Source organism: Rhinopithecus roxellana, chromosome 11, assembly GCF_007565055.1.
Source record: "Rhinopithecus roxellana isolate Shanxi Qingling chromosome 11, ASM756505v1, whole genome shotgun sequence".
NCBI lineage: Eukaryota > Metazoa > Chordata > Mammalia > Primates > Cercopithecidae > Rhinopithecus > Rhinopithecus roxellana.
The window spans coordinates 22,681,734-22,701,227 of NC_044559.1; the positions used below are offsets into that span (position 1 = coordinate 22,681,734).

General features: G+C 46.5%; 1 protein-coding gene across 3 annotated transcripts in view; it reads right to left on the reverse strand.

The window, feature by feature from the left end:
* WBP1L (WW domain binding protein 1 like) overlaps nucleotides 1-19,494 on the reverse strand; it is an 80,004-nt gene that overhangs the window by 7,298 nt on the left and 53,212 nt on the right. For all 3 annotated transcript variants that reach the window (XM_010356182.2, XM_030940945.1, XM_010356183.2), the window contains exon 2: nucleotides 11,691-11,793. In XM_010356182.2, coding sequence (XP_010354484.1) covers nucleotides 11,691-11,793 — 103 coding nt within the window. The remainder of the gene's footprint in view (nucleotides 1-11,690; nucleotides 11,794-19,494) is intronic.

Consider the following 19,494-nt stretch of genomic DNA (forward strand, 5'->3'; position numbering starts at 1 on the left):
TGAGTGCCAAGGCATCTCTCCAGCACCACTGATGGGTACCCCCTGCATTATAGGTTTTGTGAGCATTAAATATGCTCACCTTCTGGGACAGTCTCCTCCTCCTCTCTTAAGAGATCTCTGAGAAAATGCTCCACTTCCTTAGCGCCCATCTCCCCTCCCCACCAACTCAGAGGATCAGCACTTGCAAGGGGGCTCAGAGGGGCCTCCCGACAAAAGAAGTCTTAGGATTCTCCTGATAGCATCAAAAAGATCAGGTGCTTTTCTCTATCACATATGCCTCTGTAATACAAGAATCACTAAAGTTAGAGGTGGAAAAATTCTAATTGCCTCAGGTCCATCTCCTCCCTAGAGAGTGTAAATGATTTCCTCTGCTCTCGATATAATCCTAATCGGGTACAATTCCATCTCCCACTGCCACAATCAACTCTCCCTCCCTTTGGCCTGCCTTTGCAGTAGACGCAGGGCCATCAGCAGCCCCTTCTTCCTCCCTGCTCCAGGAAAGGGTGGCGGAACAGAGGCCAAGCCCCACAGCGCTTTATTTCCATCTGTGCTGTCTCTGGGATCATACTCAGAGAATCTCAGCAAACCACAGTATAAGACCTCCTCTCCAATTTTTAAATGTGTGGCACAACAAGCTTCTAAATTTTTTTTTTTTTAGTTAATGAGGAATTTTGCTTTTAACATACACACACATACACATACACACACGACGGGGAAAGAACTGAAAGGAAAACAAAAATAATGACATCTTTAAATGACAGAATAAGAAATTTAAATTTTCTTCTTTTGATTATTTTCTTTCAAATTATAAAACTAGAAACAAATTAATTTTCTTTTTTTCTGAGACAGGGTCTTGCTCTGTCACCCAGGATGGAGTACAGTGGCGCGATCACAGCTCAACCGAAGCCTCAACCTTCTGGGCGCAAGCTATCCTCCCAACTCCACCTTCTGAGTAGCTGGGATTATAGGCACACGCCACTGTGCCTGGCTTTCTCACTGTGTTGTCCAGGCTGGTCTTGAACACTGGGCTCAAGGGATCCTCCTGTCTCAGCCTCCCAAAGTGCTAGGATTACAGGTGTGAGCCACCACGCCTGGCCAAAACAAATTAAATTTAAAAAATATCTATGACTAATTTTACTTTAGCTAGCTTTTGTTTTTTTTTAATCAATTAATTTCTGGGTAGGTTTTTAAATTCCTCTAGGAATATGGCTACACAATGAAATAATATAAATCATTAAAAAATTACACAATATTATTTTTGACAAACAGTTTCTGATATTAAATGAAAAATGCAGATGACAAAATAAAATATGATCCTAACTTTTGCTTAAAAAAATTACATATGGGCAGGTGCAGTGGCTCATACCCTGTAATCCCAGCACTTTGGGAGGCCGAGGTGGGCAGATCACAATGTCAAGAGATAGACACCATCCTGGCCAACATGGTGAAACCCCATCTCTACTAAAAATAAACACGAACATTAGCCGGGCATGGTGGCGCACGCCTGTAGTCCCAGCTACTCAGGAAGCTGAGAATCGCTTGAACCCAGGAGGCGGAGGTTGCAGTGAGCCGAGATCGCGTCACTGTACTCCAGCCTGGCAACAGAGTGAGATTCAGTCTTAAAAAAAAAAAAAAAAAAGAAGTATATATGGACAGAAAAAGGAGGGGTATAGTCAGGAAGCTCTAACCATGGGGTAATCTGGATGACAGACAGTACCAGTTCCTTTGTTCTTTGCTTACCTCTATTTCCTAATTTTTCTAAGGTGGACATATACTTCTCTGTAGTAGGAAGAATATTTTTTTCTCAATGAAAAATGTATCGAATGAATAATTTTAAGATGAGTTGTTACTAAATAAGAATAGATACTATTGTTTGTTCTCTATTATTGAAAAACTTCCATTGTTTTCCATTCCAAATGCTGTGTATTTTTTATCATCTGCTTTGTAATTATAAATTTGTGTTTAAAATTTTTAAAGTATTTCCACATGTATCTCTTGTCAGAATGAGTTAAATCAAGTTAACCTTGTTTAAAAACAGAAAAAAATGCCTCCCTCCCCCACAAAACAGACATGTAAAAATGAACAAATCCTTGATATTTTTCCCCCTTATTTGTATATACACAATTTTCCAAAAGATCCTCTGGCATTTAGGGTGTGGCATCTGGTGACAGCTCTTTCTCTGTCCCCCTGGGATGCCCCCATTGAATCTCCCCACAAAGCTGCCCTCCACCAAGTGGGGCAGGATGGTGACATGCCCCCCAGCCCCGGCAGGCTGGCACTACCATTCCATGGCACCTAATTGCTTTCAGGAGGTATCACTGTTCAACCAAACCTTCATGCTGCAGCCTTGCAGTAAGAGAACAGAGGGTTTTTTCCGTTACCCATCAGCAGACAGGAAAATCCATTCCTAACCAGAGACCATAAAGTGAACTTAGAAGTCTCCCTTTTGGTCTTTCCCGGTTCACTAGTCAAACTTGCTCAACTTACGTTTCTTTCTTTATGAATACTGCCTGACTTAAGAGTAGACATTGGCAGAGGAGCCCTCAGAGAAGGGTGGAGAGGCTGGAAAGGAGTTATGGAGATGAAACCGGCTATAGACATAGTTTGATAACATCTCCTAGGGTTGTTTGGGTGGACACTCTGCTTAAGAACCTGGCTGCATGTGTATTCTGGAGTCAAGTCTAAATGATTCTGGGCTGACAACCATTTGGTATTACCTATACTTCTCTTACTTTCTCAGTGTAATCTCACACTCCATTATACTTCTGTGTTACTTTATAACTTTATTTTTTTTTACTTTATTTTTATTTATTTATTTTGTGAGACAGGGTCTCATTCTGTCGCTCAGGATGGAGTGCATGGGAACTCGGCTCACTGCAACCTCCGCCTCCCAGGCTCACGTGATTTTTGTGCCTCAGCCTCCTGAGTAGCTGGAACTACAGGTGTGTGCCACTATGCCCATCTAATTTTTCTTTTTTTTTTTGTATTTTTAGTAGAGACAGGGTTTCACCATGTTGGCCAGGCTGGTCTCAAAATCCTGAGCTCAAGTGATCCACCTGCCTTGGCCTCCCAAAGCACTGGGACTGCAGGCATGACCCACTGCACCCAGCCAATTTTTTTAAACGTATTTTTTTTTTTTTTTTTGAGACGGAGTCTCGCTCTGTTGCCCAGGCTGGAGTGCAGTGGCCAGATCTCAGCTCACTGCAAGCTCCACCTCCTGGGTTCCCGCCATTCTCCTGCCTCAGCCTCCCGAGTAGCTGGGACTACAGGCACCCGCCACCACGCCTGGCTAATTTTTTTTGCATTTTTAGTAGAGACGGGGTTTCACCGTGTTAGCCAGGATGGTCTCGATCTCCTGACCTTGTGACCCGCCCGTCTCGGCCTCCCAAAGTGCTGGGATTACAGGCGTAAGCCACCGCGCCTGGCCTTTTAAACTTATTTTTAAGAGACAAGGTCTCACTGTCACCCAGGGTAGAGTGCAGTAGTGTGAACACAGCTCACTGCAGCCTTGATCTCCTGGGCTCAAGTGATCCTCCTGCTCTGGCCTCCTGAGTAGCTGGGGCTACCGGCATGCACCACTACACCCGGCTAATTTTGTTGTTGTTGTTGTTGCTGCTGTTGTTGTAGAGATGAGGTCTCACCAGGTTGCCCAGGCTGGTCTCAAACAAACTCCAGTCTCAAGCAATCCTCCTGCCTCAGCCTCCCAAAGTGCTGGGATTACAGGTATGAGATACTGCAGATGGCCAAACTTTAAAATTTTAAAAGTACATTCTCCCATTAGATAATCGGCATCTGCTTGGCAGTGGCTCCCAACTAAAATCCTAGCTACTTGGGATGCTGAGACGAGAGAACTGCTTCTTACGAGGTCAGCCTGGGCAACACAGTGAGACCCCATCTCTAAAAACAAAAAAAAGGCAGCCAGCATCTAACTCTACTGGTTTTTCACCTGGCCACCAGTCATTTTTTCAATAGTTCTCTACCTAAGGGTAAATCAACTTCTAACTTTTATACTGCAATATATATGATCTATTTCACAGCTTTTACAATTTTTTTAAAAAATTAATTAAAAAAACATTTTAAAATTAATTTTTAAGCTGTCACCCAAGCTGGAGTGCAGTAGAGACCAGAACTCACTACAGCCTCCAACTCCTGGGCTCAAGGGATCCTCCCACTTCAGCCTCTCTAGTAGCTAGGACTACAGGTGCACACCACACCTGACAAATTTTTAAATTTTTTGTAGCGATGGGGGTGGTCTCACTTTGTTGCCCAGGCTGGCCTCAAACTCCTGGCTTCAAGCAATCCTCCCACCTTGGCTCCCAAAGTGCTAGGATTACAGGTATAAGCCACCACACGTTGGCCAACATGGTTGTTTTTGTTTTGTTTTGTTTCGTTTTCCCCGCTTTAAAGAAAATCACATGCATTGGTTTTCATGTTCGCCAAGTATTTCTGCTTCTTCTCCTTCTAGGCATGTGGGTAGGCTTGAACTTCCTGACCCCCTTGTGACTAGGTGAGGCTTTGGGACTAAGTCTAACTAATGAATCAAGATTGGATGTGATATGTGTCACTTAGAGGCCAAAATGTGCCTTGCTAATATGAGACCCTCCATTAGTCTTCCTTCTGTTTTGGCAATTGGCAACATCCCAGATGGTGATTTCACATCAGTCTGGGCCCCAGAGGATGGTGAAGTGGAAACAAAAGTCTCATCCAACCTTCGACAGACATACAGTGTGAGTGAGGAATAAACCTGCTGTTTTATAGGTCACTAGAATTTTGGACTTGCTTGTTCCTGTGGCATCACTTAGCCTATCCTGACTACTGCAGTGTGATTACAAATTTTTCTTGGGGAGAGAATTTAAAGTATTCATCAGATTTTTAAAGGAATCCTTGATCCAGAAAAAGGCTAGATTCACTGAACCAGAAGTATAAAAAGAAAAAAAAAAAAAAGAGGACTTTTTTTTTGTTTGTTTGAGACAGGGTCTCACTCTGTCACCCAGGCTGGAGTGCAGTGGTGTGATCTCAGCTCATTGCAACCTCCACCTCTTGGGTTCAAACGATTCTCCTGCCTCAGCCTCCCAAGTAGCTGGAACTACAGGCATGTACCACCACACCCAGCTAATTTTGTATTTTTAGTGGAGATGGGGTTTCGTCTTGTTGGCCAGGCTGGTCTTGAACTCCTGACCTTTGGTGATCTGCCTGCCTCGGCCTCCCAAAGTGCTAGGATTACAGGTGTGAGCCACCACGCCCAGCTGCTTTTTTTTTTTCTAAGGAAATATTAGGCAGGGCAGAAGGTGACTGCAAAAAGAAATCAGCCAACACGAGGTCGGGCATGGTGGCTCACACCTGTAATCCCAACACTTTGAGAGGCCAAGGCGGGTGGATCACTTGAGGTCAGGAGTTCGAGACCAGCCTGGCCAACACAACGAAACCCCATCTCTACTAAAAATACAAAAATTAGCCGGGCATGGTGGCACATGCCTATAATCCCAGCTACTCAGGAGGTTGAGGCAGGAGAATCACTTGAACCGAGGAGGCGGAGATTGCAGTGAGCCAAGATCGCACCACTGCACTCTAACCTGGGCAACAGAGCGAGACTCTACTTCTGCCTCAGCCTCCTGAGTAGGTAGGATTACAGACGTGCACCACCAGGCTGGGCTAAGTTTTGTATTTTTAGTAGAGACAGGCTTTTACCATGTTGGCCAGGCTGGTCTTGAACTCTTGACCTCAAGTGATCCACCCACCTCAGCCTCCCAAAGTGCTGGGATTATAGGTGTGAGCCACCACGCCTGCCTAACTTAGGAAAAATTTTAGTCTTTTAGCTAGATTTCAAAACTAAGGAAGAAAGTTCATTTTCATATTTTTTACTTTTTTTTATGGAGTGCTTCCCAAATTTGCCTGCTCTCCTTGGCTGGGGTCACACTAATCTCACTATCATTCCAATTTTAGTATAGGTGCTGCTGAAGCAAGCACAAGGAAGAAAGTTTAAAAAAAGGAAAACCTGGCCAGGCACGGTGGCTCACGCCTGTAATTCCAGCACTTTGGGAGGCCGAGGCGGGTGGATCACAAGGTCAGGTGATCCAGACCATCCTGGCTAACACGATGAAAGCCGGTCTCTACTAAAAATACAAAAAATTAGCCAGGCGTGGTGGCGGGTGCCTGTAGTCCCAGCTAGTCGGGAGGCTGAGGCAGGAGAATGGCGTGAATCCGGGAGGTGGAGCTTGCAGTGAGCCAAGATTGCGCCACCGCACTCCAGCCTGGGCGACGAGAGCGAGACTCTGCCTCAAAAAAAAAAAGGAAAACCCAACAAAAGACACACCAGCGACAGAAATACAACCCTCCTTTCCCTGACAAACACACACCTACCAAGAGACTATATTCCTCAATGACAAGTTTGAAAAGTGTGAGTTCACTGTGGGGTGCATTTGTCATGCTAAGCAAAATGGAAAACATGTTTTTAAAAACAATCACAGTGCAGTGTAGGAACTGAGTCATGTGCCCCATGACTACACTACAAACCCCAAGAGTTCACTACAAACTTGGGAAAACACCACTCTTCAACCGGCAGGAAATTCCCCATGAGGAGGATCAAGCATACTGTAAGTGAGCTCTCCTCCCATCCTGCATGACGGTGGGTGACTGGCTCCCCTGGCTCTTCCTTGCTCTCAGCAGGAGCTCCTGCCACTGCCACAGTGGAAAAGGCCTGAATTTGGGAAACGAAGACGTCAGAGACTTGCAACTTCATCTGAAAGCCCAGCCAACTTTCCTACAAGCATGACTGCAGACGTGGAAAAGGAAGATGGCCTGGGTTCAAAGCCCAGCTTAAAAACATATTCTAGCTTTGTGACCTTGGTCATTTTGGTTTTACTTCCCTCATCTGTAAAACAGGGAGAATAAAGGTCTCTAACTTATCGGGTCACTGTGAGGACTAAATGAGTTAATATATGTACTGTACGCCGAACTATGGTTGACATATGGTAAATTCTTAGTATGTTTATTGTTGTTGTTACAGGTTTAACCATAGATGGGAAAGGTTTCCTTTATAATTTCCTTTCAATTTCCCTTTTGACCCCCAAAAAGTATTCCATAAAGAAACACAGGGCCCAGTGCGGTGGCTCATGCCTGTAATCCCAGCACTTGGGGAGGCTGAGGCAAGTGGATCACTTGAGGTCAGAATTTGGAGACCAGCCTGGCCAACACGTTGAAACCTCATCTCTACTAAGAATACAAAAATTAGCTGGGCGTGGTCGCACGCACCTATAATTCTAGCTATTTGGGAGGCTGAGGTGGGAGAATTGCTTGGATCCGGGAAGTGAGATCATGCCACTGCACTTCAGCCTGGGCAAGGGAGTGAGACGCCGTCTCAAAAAAGAAAAGAAAAAAAGAAACACGGGTTAGGAACAAGTCCCTAGTCTGCTTTTAGGTTCTGTTCTTGGCAAAATTTACTGGAAATTCAGTCAACTCCTATTTACTGAGCTCTTGCTAACAATGGGTATCTTAAGACAAACCGAAAAAAAAAAAAAAAAACAGCAGGTAAAAAACGAAGCTTGGGCAACATGGCGAAACCTTATCTCTACAAAAAAATATAAAAATTAGCTGGGCGTGGTGGCACGCACTCCTAGTCCCAGCTACTCAAGTGGCTGAGGCGGGAGGATCCCTTGAGTCCAGGAGGTTAAGGCTGCAGTGAACAAAGATCACGCCACTATACTCCAGCCTAGGTGATAGAGTGAAACCTTGTCTTACACACAAAAAAAGAGGAAGGAAGGAAGGAAGTGGGAGGGGGAAGGGGGGTGAGGGGGAAGGAGGAGGGGAAAGGCTGGGGAAAGGGGAGGGGAAGGTGGGGGGAAGGGTACGGGAGGGTGGGCGAAAGGGTACGGGAGGGTGGAAGGGAGGGGAAAGGAAGAGTGGAGAAGGAGGGGAGAGAGGAGGAGTGAGATGGGAGGGAGGGAAAGGAAAGAGAGAGAGCGAGAGAAAGAGAGAGAGAGAGAGAATGAAAAATGAAAAACAAGTTGGGCAGCATTGACAGGATTTGCTAATAGCCTGTTTCGTGTCACCTCAGGGAAATTCCACTGTCCAGAAACATATCCCTCTCCCTCCTAAAGCCCAACCAGGGGAATTTGATGCCTGGGTGAAATTCTCCCAAATGATCTCAAGGGCAGAAATTCCCAACTTTGATCTCTCCCTAGAAAATGTAGCTTGCTGGGTGGTGAGAGCCCCGGGATGAGAACTGGGAGGAGTGGCTTTGGGGTTTGGGCCACTGGACATCTTATCTCCTCCCTACTGGATTACCTTCTGAAGGTAAGAACTCTGTCTCTCTAGTTTCCAGCCCAGAGGAGGTCACAGCATCAACTAGGAACCTGTTACAATTGCACATTCTCAGGTTTTTTAATTCTCAGTTTTGAATCAAAAGCTTTGGGAGTAGAGCCCAGAAGAGTGTGTTTTCAGTAGCCCTTAAGGAAATTCTGATGGCAGCCGAAGTTCAAGAGCACTGGAATAAGGGTTTGCTGAATGAATAACTGATGGAATGATGAATTAAAGTACACATGCCATAACAATGCATGGAGATAATACTAACAATGATCTGGTTCTTATAGCCTCAACTACTGCCCCTATAAAATAGGATCTTCTGTTCTCATCACATGCAGGCCCAATAACTGGTTTACGTTACGAAAAATTGAAAAGACACGTGGGAAAGGTTGCCGGCCAGAGCTCAGTCTACGTGTGCTTGTGTGTCTGTGTAAACCGCGCGTGTGTGTAAGTACGTATGTGAGAATTGAGAAATTTCCTCAGCACACAGGAAAATTCAGTTTAGTAGAGGTAAAGGGTGGGTAGAAATGGCATTTTTTCCCTGAGGCCTTTCCTGTAGGCAACTATAGTTAAGGAGTTGCGCTGTCTGATGAAAACTCTGCCAAAAGATTTCCTGGCTGAGGATTTTTCTTTCCAAAGGAAGGTGGGAAGGAAATCAGCCCAAAGCCCAAGACTTTCACACTTCAGGCAAAGTTGAGAGGTATTAGAGGGAACAGGGCTGAAAGCAACAAAAAGTGCCGTTTTGATGAGAACTTCAGGTGTTTGTTCCAACATCAACCTCCCTCCCATACACGCCAGGCAGAGGCCATGACCTCAATAAAGAGGGGTATCGGAGGACTTCCTGAGAGGGGCGTTTGGCTTTTATGCCTCCCATGCCTCCAGAACGTAGAAAACACGTGCCAGCTCGTATAACAGGGCACCTTTTCTCTCGGTCTAGACACTGCTCTCTGCTGGGCCTCCTCCTTTCCCAAATGCCCATAGCTGGAGAGACACTTAGCCGTTCATGCAGCTCTTTCTCAGACGTTCTTTGAGTCCTTGGGCTGAGGCACCTGCTTTCCCAGACTACCTCCTTGCCCTCTGGGTCTCCCTGTCCCTGCCACTCCACCCCCCGGCCCTGGCTTTGGTGACCCAATTCCGGTGGCTCCTGAGTCAACTCTGCCAAAAGCCCAGGAGGCTCTGTCAATCTGAGATGGGGCCATGAGCAACTTTGTTCTTTTTCGCAACTGATGCCGCCTGGCCAGGCCCCAGAGAAACAAACTGCAGCTCTGTGGCTTTTTGGCAGCCCAGCTTCGACTTTTGTTTTAACAAAGGGTGGGAGGGAGAATTTGAACCCTGTGGTTATCTGCATTTTAAAACATTTAAACAGAGTCTGTCTACCTGCTTGGCACTGTGTGTCCTCTAGTAAGTTTCTCAGCCCCACCCCTTCTAAAATAGCAACAATGACTGTGCCCTCCTTCTTTGCTGCTTATATATCTGCAGGTCTGGTGGGGATATCTTGAGCCCTGTGCTCTCCTGCACCGGACTGCTCCTGGAATTCCTCAGAAAGGCAGATGAGCCCATCCTCAGTCCTCAAAAGGGAAAGGTGAGGGTGAGGGAGAGGTCTTGTTTGGAGGAACCACTCCTGTTGGCTACAAATACAACTGCATTTCAGAGGGAAAGACCTCCCAGCCAAGAGTCTAATTTCCTCTCTGGCCCAAACAATAGTCCTTCTGGCTGCTTTCTTGTCGTATCACTGACACAGGGGTTGGCGGGAGGATGAGAAAGGGGAAAAGGGCAGATAGGATGGTGGGGGCAAGGGCATGGTTTGACAAACCCAAAGTCTGTTTCCAAATGGAGGCAGTGATGAGGGCTTAGAATCATCTGGGGAAACCGTCTGCAGTCTCCTTTCTCAAGAGACAATTGTAAGAACTACTGTGATGTCGGTCACCTGGGACCTCCCTGTCCTAAGGACCACCTCCCTCCCAACACCCTCTCTTTCTTTGTCCAGCATCCTACACTGTCTCATCTGAGTTCCAGGAAGGTCAGAGTACAAAGAGTGTCAGTTTCAACAACGCTGGGCCACTCCCTGAAGACCCTAACAACATCACCACTGTCGTGCAACTTGAAGAAGCAAGTGGTTCTGGCCTCGGTCAAACCAGTGGCAAGACAAGGATGTTTCCACATGGCAATTTTTTTTTTTTTTAGATGGAGTCTCGCTCTGTTGCCCAGGCTGGAGTGCAGTGGTGCAACCTTGGCTCACTGCAACCTCTGCCTCCCGGGTTCAAGTGATTCTCCTGCCTCAGCCTCCTGAGTAGCTGGGACTACAGGCACCCGCCCCCATGCCCAGCTAATTTTTGTATTTTTAGTAGAGAAGGGGTTTCACCATGTTGGCCAGGCTGGTATTGAACTCTTGGGCTCAAATGATCCACATGCCTTGGCCTCCCTGGGTGCTGGGATTATAAGCATGAGCCACTGTGCCCGGCCTCCACATGGCATTCAGCCGACAGTGAAAGGTTAGGTACACCGGAGAATCCTCCAGGAGCTTCCATGTGAGAACTGGGTAAGAAATAAAAGGAGCTGAGCCTCAAGACTCCCTCTCTCCAGAAGGTCCTCTATAGGCAGGGACCTAGGGAAAGATCGTTCCTTTCCGAAGGACCCTCAGAAACAGAGGCACTCCATGAGGTTCCATGGGAAATTCTGGAAGCCCCTTGGTCCTTACAAGAAAATGGCACAGTGACCACCTAGAGTGGCCTGGCATTCACAGTAGCTTGGCTTGCAACCCCTCTCTGCAAAATCAGCAAGCAGCCGGGTGCGGTGGCTCACGCCTCTAATCCCAGCACTTTGGGAGGCCGAGGCGGGCGGATCGCGAGGTCGACAGATTGAGACCATCCTAGCCAACATGGTGAAACTCCATCTCTACTAAGAATACAAAAATTAGCTGGGCATGGTGGCACACACCTGTAGTACCAGCTACTCAGGAGGCTGAGGCAGGAGAATCACTTTAACTCAGGAGGCAGAGGTTGCAGTGAGCCGAGATCACGCCACTGCACTGCAGCCTGGTGACAGTGAGACTCCGTCAAAAAAAAAAAAAAAAAAAAGGCAAACCAGGGCTTCTGGGCTGGCCCAAGGATGGACCTAAGCTGTTGTCGGCTCAGCACACAATGGAGGGGGCATCCAGGAGAACCCCAGGCAAGAGCTTCTGCAGCAGACCTTGCTGAAACCATATTCTCCAGTCTTCAGCTAACAAAGTCCAAAGAGCACCAGAACTCTCTTCCTCTACAAAGGAAGTACTTCTGGAACTCATAAACAGATTCCACTCACCAACACTGTCCCCATGAGAATCCGAAAAGGGCTACAGAGGCCGTAATTGGGACCCTGGGATACTGAGAGACACCCGAGCAAGGACTTACACCAGAGTTCATAGTAGTAGTTGCAGCACTGAGACTGTCCACAGCAGTGTCCTGTGTCACAGATGTAGCTTTGATTGTTGGTACCCACACAGGCTTCCTTATCCTAAAAAATTTAAAAAGCACGTTAGCATATTAAATGACAGCTTTTCAACACTTTCCTTCTCATCACTGTCCTCCTGGTTGTCTATTCACCTGCCCACAAAACGGTCTGTATCAATGCTTATTCCATTACGAAAAACAACTTTGGCCAGGCGCAGTGGCTCACACCTGTAATGCCAGCACTTTGAGAGGCCAAGGCAGGCAGCTTGCAAGGTCAGGAGTTCGAGACCAGCCTGACCAACATGATGAAATCCCGTCTCTACTAAAAATACAAAAATTAGTCAGGCGTAGTGACACGTGCCTGTAATCCCAGCTACTCAGGAGGCTGAGTCAGGAGAATCGCTTGAACCGGGGAGGCAAAGATTGCAGTGAGCCGAGATTGTGCCACTGCACTCCAGCCTGGGTGACAGAGCGAGACTCCGTCTCAAAACAAAACTTTAAAAGATTTACACAGCAACAAAAGAGCTTAGGAAAAAAATATGGTTTATTAAAGAGGAGAGGAGATTCAGGACACAAAAGCAATTGGCAGAGTAAGTTTTCCTCGGACAGGACAGGAAAGGGCTGCCTCACTTTCTTTATGTCCAAGTAGAAACATTTCATGTTCTGGTGCTAACCTCAGCCAGTAGGAGAGTGATGATTCTCTGGTAATTAGCAGTATGCTTTAAATAAAATCGGCTTTTCTGTGAAACTTCCTGGAATAATTAATGCAGTATGTATTCTAGGATTAGCATTTGCTCAGTTATCCCATTCTCCTTTTTAAAACACTTGCTCTCCAAGGTTAACTCACAGTGTGATCCTAAAGAGGGCAACAACAAAAAAAATCTACATGGCCGGGCGCGGTGGCTCAAGCCTGTAATCCCAGCACTTTGGGAGGCCGAGACGGGCGGATCACGAGGTCAGGAGATCGAGACCATCCTGGCTAACATGGTGAAACCCCGTCTCTACTAAAAATACAAAAACTAGCTGGGCGAGGTGGCGGGCGCCTGTAGTCCCAACTACTCGGGAGGCTGAGGCAGGAGAATGGCGTAAACCCGGGAGGCGGAGCTTGCAGTGAGCTGAGATCTGGCCACTGCACTCCAGTCCAGGCGACAGAGCGAGACTCCGCCTCAAAAAAAAAAAAAAAAAAAAAAAAAAAAAATCTACAACTGAAATTCTTCACTTTTCAATAAAGGGCCAAACTGCTCAGACAACACAGTCCAATTTCAATCTGCTAGATCATTTTTGCTTATTGAATAAGAATCCTGACTGGATCCAGGATTCATACTGTCCCTTGTTAGGGACACTCACAGAGATGCTGAGTGGCCATCTAGCAGTCGGCCAAATTCTGTCCACAGCACTGGTGGATGAGGATGGAAACATTTAAAAAAATATTTCACATGTAAGATATAAAATATCTCCCAGACCAACATTAACCTTAGCCCAAAATGTACTTGGGACCACTATGCAGATGATGAAACCTGTAAAGCATCTGCTATATGTGGCCTTCAACATTTCTTCATCCTAAACAATAACACAGTCACTTACTGGACGCTGTCTTTGTGCCAAGCATTGTGTTGGGTTCAAGGGATACAAAGATGAATAAGACATTGTCCTTATCCCCAAGAAGCTCAGAGTTAAGAAGGAAAAAAGCCCTGCTCAGCAAAGAAATTAAAGCCACAGTATTTGTGGCGACTCAGGCTGGCCCTGCCCACAGTGCACATCCGGCGGACAGCTGCCAGTGGAAACTGAAGTCACATGGTCGGCTCCTCCTCTCTGGACCATGCTTTACTACACTGTCTACTTGGCCAAGGGTATACACCAAGCACTCCAGTGACTGTCTACAGGGCTAGAGGCTGGGCAGAAACAGGACTGGCACCTGAAGCCACAGAGAGACGACAAGAGAAAGCACAGGGCTGAAAACCCAGTACCCCGGCTTAGTGCACATTTCCACCATAAATCTTTAGGGGTTTCTTGGTCTTAAAAGCTTTACATTCTGATATAAGAGTTTAGAAAGAAGGAAACGTGGCATTTATAAACCCTGAGAATGAGGCCCTCATAACACTGCACGCAGAGTTCTTTCCATGTGCTCCTTCCCCCCTCCACAACCACCCTCCCACGCCCAGCATAAGCAAAATGAGACGCTGGCTATCAACTTGGATTTCTCATACCATCTCCTTAATCCTGTACTAAAAGTGAAAAACAGACTGATTTCTATTGGCCGTGTATGCTACTCACACCATCATAGTTGAAAAATCATTAAGTTGAACCATCACAAGTTGTGGACCATCTAAATATCTTGTCCCCTATACTTCTTCCTCCCTCCGTTTTCACCATCCCACCAGCCCACCACAAGCAAAATGATACACTGGCTATCTAGTCAACTTCTCCTCTGAAACCTGGTACATGTGGAAAAAACAGATCTATGCTTGCTACTTTGGCCAAAACACACACTCTTTAACTTCAGAGCAAAACATGCCTTTCATAAAAACATCAGAAAGTTTCTCCCAAGTTTACCAGGCCCTGCGAATGCCATTCTTCCGGCACTGGCTTGAAAGAGCACAGTTCAAAGTGTCCACATAGTTTCTAAAAGAGGCAGTGGTGCCTACATTTGGCACAAGAAAGAATCCAATGACACTTCTGTCTCAGGAAAATTCACCAGAGGTGGCTCAGGCTCAGAACACAGGGCTGCCAACTGGTCCTAAGTGAGACATACAGTGAAATGCATTTGAAATCTAAACAAGTGGCATCCTCATGACCTACTGATATCAGTCAGCTTTTCTCTCAGATCTTCTGTGGACCGAGGCAGGGGGTCTGGAATAAACAAGACCCCACTCTGCTTCACCGTTCTGCCTCTGCTTTCCCAGGGAGAGCAGCAGAGTGGAAGCATCATTTAATCCAGTATTCCTCAAAAACTTTTTAACCCAGTACAGAAGCACCTTGGCTTAGGATGGGATTATGTCCTGGTAAACCCATCATAAAATGAAATATCGTCAGTCAAAAATGCATTTATCACACTTAACCTACTGAACAGCATAGCTTAGCCTAGCTTACCTTAAACATGCTCAGAACTTACATCAGCCTACAGTTTGGTAAAATCCTCTAACACAAATTATTTTACAATAAAGTATTGAGTATCTCATGTCATCCACTTAATACTGTATTTTTTTTTTTTTTTTTTTTTTTTTTTTTTTTTTTTGAGACGGAGTCTCGCTCTGTCGCCCAGGCTGGAGTGCAGTGGCGCGATCTCGGCTCACTGCAAGCTCCGCCTCCCGGGTTCCCGCCATTCTCCCACCTCAGCCTCCGAGTAGCTGGGACTACAGGCGCCCGCCACCGCGCCCGGCTAGTTTTTTGTATTTTTAGTAGAGACGGGGTTTCACCGTGTTAGCCAGGATGGTCTCGATCTCCTGACCTCGTGATCCGCCCGCCTCGGCCTCCCAAAGTGCTGGGATTACAGGCTTGAGCCACCGCGCCCGGCCTCTTAATACTGTATTAAAAGTGAAAAACAAATGATTTCTACTGGCTGCGTATGTCATTTGCACCATCATAAAGCTGAAAAATCATTAAGTTGAAACATCACAAGTTGTGGACATCTATACATCTAGTCCCCTATGGTCCTTCTCCCTCCTCCAAATACAGAGTCCCTGAGCTGCCTGGGATGGTCTTGGTTACGGGAACTGTCATTTTCTGCTGCAGGGGGACAAAAGAAGGTGGATCTCTAGCAAGGAAGAAGTGAAGGAGGATTCGGGAGATAGTGAGGTATGAGTGCCAAAGTAAGTTCCTTCAGAGAGACCTGCTGGTGTCAGTCAACAGTGTTGTGGAAAACCCAGGAGCCTTGAGTTTGGCCCCAGCTCTCCCCACCCCCCTACTTTTTTTTTTTTTTTTTCACTCAGACTCTAACTGTCTGGCCCAGGCTGGGGAAGAGTGGCGTGATCACGGCTCACTGCAGCCTCGACCTCCGGGCTCAACTGATCCTCTTGCCTCAGCCTCCTGAGTAGCTGGGACTACACGTGCACGCCACCACATCCATCTAATTTTTGTAGACCCCAGCTCTATCACTACACAGATATGAACTTTGGGCAAGTTACTCAATGGCCCTAGGTCTGGTTAAGATCACTCATAACGTCTCCTTAAATTTTGGGGGGGGGGGGGGCGGTGGGGAAGGATGGAGTCTCACTCTGTTGCCCAGGCTGGTGTGCAGTGGCGTGATTTTGACACACTGCAACCTCCGCCTCCTGGGTTCAAGTGATTCTCCTGCCTCAGCCTCCCAAGTTGCTGGGATTATAGGCGTGTGCCACCACGCCCAGCTGTCTCCTTCAACTTTAAGGTTTTATTATCCTCCACATCCCCTGTCCACTCTGACCTAGCAGCCTCAAGCCAATGCAAGATATCATGAAATCTATGTCTCCTGTCATGCAAACCCACAGCAAAGAACAGTGGTGTGGAAATGCTGCCTGTGCTCTTCCACCTCTCCTTATATGAGGAGCCTAATCGTTGCACACCTAGGACTCAAACTCCTCCAGGTGGCTCAAGATCTACACAAAGCCTAAGTAGTTAAGAATTCGCTGGGGCCAGGTGTGGTGGGTCACGCCTATAATTTCAGCACTTTGGGAGGCCAAGGTGGGCAGATTATTGGAGCCTAGGAGGTTGAGACTAGCCTGGACAACATGGCAAAACCCCGTCTCAACCAAAAAATAAAATAAAATTGGCTGGGTGTGATGTTGCACACCTGTAGTCCCAGCTACTTGGGAGGCTGAGGTGGGAGGACTGCTCGAGCCCAGAAGGTTGAGGCTGCAGTGAGCCATGATTACACCACTGCACACTAGCCTGGGTGACAGAGTCAGACCCTGTCTCAAAAAAAAAAAAAAGAGTAAGCTGGATCTGGGTTCAAAGCCCAGCTCTTACAGTAGGGCTATTAACTGTGTGACCCTGGGCTACTTAACTTCTCGGAGCTCCTACTATCAACGTTATTCTGTGAGCCACTATTGCTGGGCATGAAAGACCATCCAAACAGTACTTTGCCTTCATTCAGAATTGTTTCAGAACAGCCAAGTTCTCTGTGGCAATGTGGGCTGCTCCAGACACATGAAGAAGAAAAGAAAAAGGAACTAGAAAGAATGCAATGGAAAGGTCAAATATGAAAAATTCTCGGCCGGGCGCGGTGGCTCAAGCCTGTAATCCCAGCACTTTGGGAGGCCGAGACGGGCGGATCACAAGGTCAGGAGATCGAGACCATCCTGGCTAACACGGTGAAACCCCGTCTCTACTAAAAAATACAAAAAACTAGCCGGGCGAGGTGGCGGGCGCCTGTAGTCCCAGCTACTCGGGAGGCTGAGGCAGGAGAATGGCGTGAACCCGGGAGGCGGAGCTTGCAGTGAGCTGAGATCCGGCCACTGCACTCCAGCCCCGGCGACAGAGTGAGACTCCGTCTCAAAAAAAAAAAAAAAAAAAAAAAAAAAAAAAAAAAAAAAAAAAAAAAAAAGAAAAATTCTCAGCATGCTTTATGATTATCCTATGCTTTTACTATTTATGTATTTATTGGAGACAAGGTCTTGCTCTGTTGTCCAGGCTAGAGTGCAGTGGCACGACTATAGCTCACTGCGGCCTCAAACTCCTGGGCTCACATGATCCTCCTGCCTCAGCCTCCCGAGTAGCTAGGACTACAGGCATGTGCCACCACATCTGGCTTTTTTATTTTTACTTTTTTTGGTAGAGGCAGGGCCTCGCTATGTTGCTCAGGCTGATCTCAAACTCCTGGCCTTAAGCAATCATCCCATCTTGGCTTCCCAAAGTGCAGCGATTACAGGCATGAGCCACCACACCTAGCTTATGCTTTTCTTCCAAGCATCTTCAAAGCACATTACACATTATTATATTGTTTAGGTCATCCTCACAGAACTTGCAGTCTAATGAAAGATGGCAAAATAATTACGCAGATAAAACTGTGACTACAATAAATGTTAGGAAGGAAAAGTACAGATTAGGTGACAGTGCGTAAAAGATAAGACCTAGGAACTGGTCAAGAAGGTCCAGAACAGCTTCTGGGAGGAAGGTAAGCTTGAACTGAGATTGACAGTATGGTTAGAAAGTAGTAACTAGGGGCGCAGTGGCTCACATCTGTAATTCCAGCAATTTGGGAAGCCAAGGTGGGCGAATCACCTGAGGTCGGGAGTTTGATACCAGCCTGACCAACATGGAGAAACCCCGTCTCTACTAAAGATACAAAAATTAGCCAGGTGTGGTGCCACATGCCTGTAATCCCAGCTACTCGGGAGCCCAAGGCAGGAGAATCACTTGAACCCGGGAGGCGGAGGTTGCGGTGAGCTGAGATCGTGACATTGCACTGCAGCCTGGGCAACAAGAGTGAAACTCCATCTCAAAAAAAAAAAAAAAAAAAGAGAGAAGAAAAGAAAAGAAAGAAACTAGGAAGAGGACAGGGAAGAACATCACAGGCAAAGAAAATGCTACAAGCAAAGGCCTTTAGCTAGAAGGAGATGGTAGAGGAAGTTGATAGGGAAGTTAGGTAGGTGGGGACCACTCTAACAGGGAGGGGACAAGATCATACTTGCATTTTAAAGATGTCATCTTCCTGGCAATGTTTTCATTTGCACAAAACTCCACGGCTAAAACAAAACCCCAGAAAGCTAGAAATGCACAACTTGTCAAAAAGGAACTTTGGTGCATAATGAATGCTCTTATGCTGAGGCCTTTCACCTCAGGAGTGACTCTGGTAGTGACTACTAGGAGCCCCATCTGTTACAGGCATGTGCCTTCAGCCTCAGTGCCACAGTGACCAGCTCTGAGGGACAAGGTACACATGGTTACCAAACAGAAAACAAAGTCACAAAGAAGAGACAAGCAAGACCAACACCAAACTGGAAAAAACATTTTTACAATGGAAAGGATAAACAGTATGCCTTTTGCACATATGCAAAAAATTATCTCCTCTCTTTGGTGGCAGTATAAACTGTGGGACTAACAACATTTTCCTCAACAGTTTCCACATCTTACAGTTGCTATTCTTAGCTGAGCCACTGTAAAGGTCAATTTAATCAGCGTAAAAACTTTCTAAGTGCCAGCATAAAAAGACACACTGGGCAGTAATGTTTCCCCAGGCATGGTTTTAATCTGCCACTTTATGGGTCTGGAAAACTCTGCTAGCAACTGGCTAATGGCAACAGCGTCACGTCCTTAGGAAAACATTTTAAAGTTTAAGAGTGAAAAATAAGAAAATTGAAGTCCTTCCTGGGATGCTAAAGCACAGGACACCAAATAGCTTGGCTGCTGGATACGAATTAATTTGGAGCATCACCTCTGGCTTTCCCTGCAGGAAGAACTAAATCTTTTTTTGTTTGTTTGTTTGTTTAAACAGAGACAGTCTCCTCATGTTGCCCAGGCTGGTCTTGAACTCCTGGGCTCAAGGGATCCTTCCACCTCAGCCTCCCAAAGTGGTGGGATTACAGGTGTGAGCCACCATGCCTGGCCAAGAACTAATTCCTAATGGAAATGTTCAGTTCTCCAAATCATTTAACACGTATGTATTGACCCCCTTCCCCCAACCATGTGCCAGGCACTATGCGGGATGCTACAGCTATAGCAATGAACAAGATATTCGGGGGGTGGGAGAGGAGAGCTTCTGCTTCTGGCAATATAGCTGGGTAGGTAACTAAAAATTCTTCTGCTATAAAACCCTGGCTATACAACAATCCCTTTTAATTATGAAGCTGAA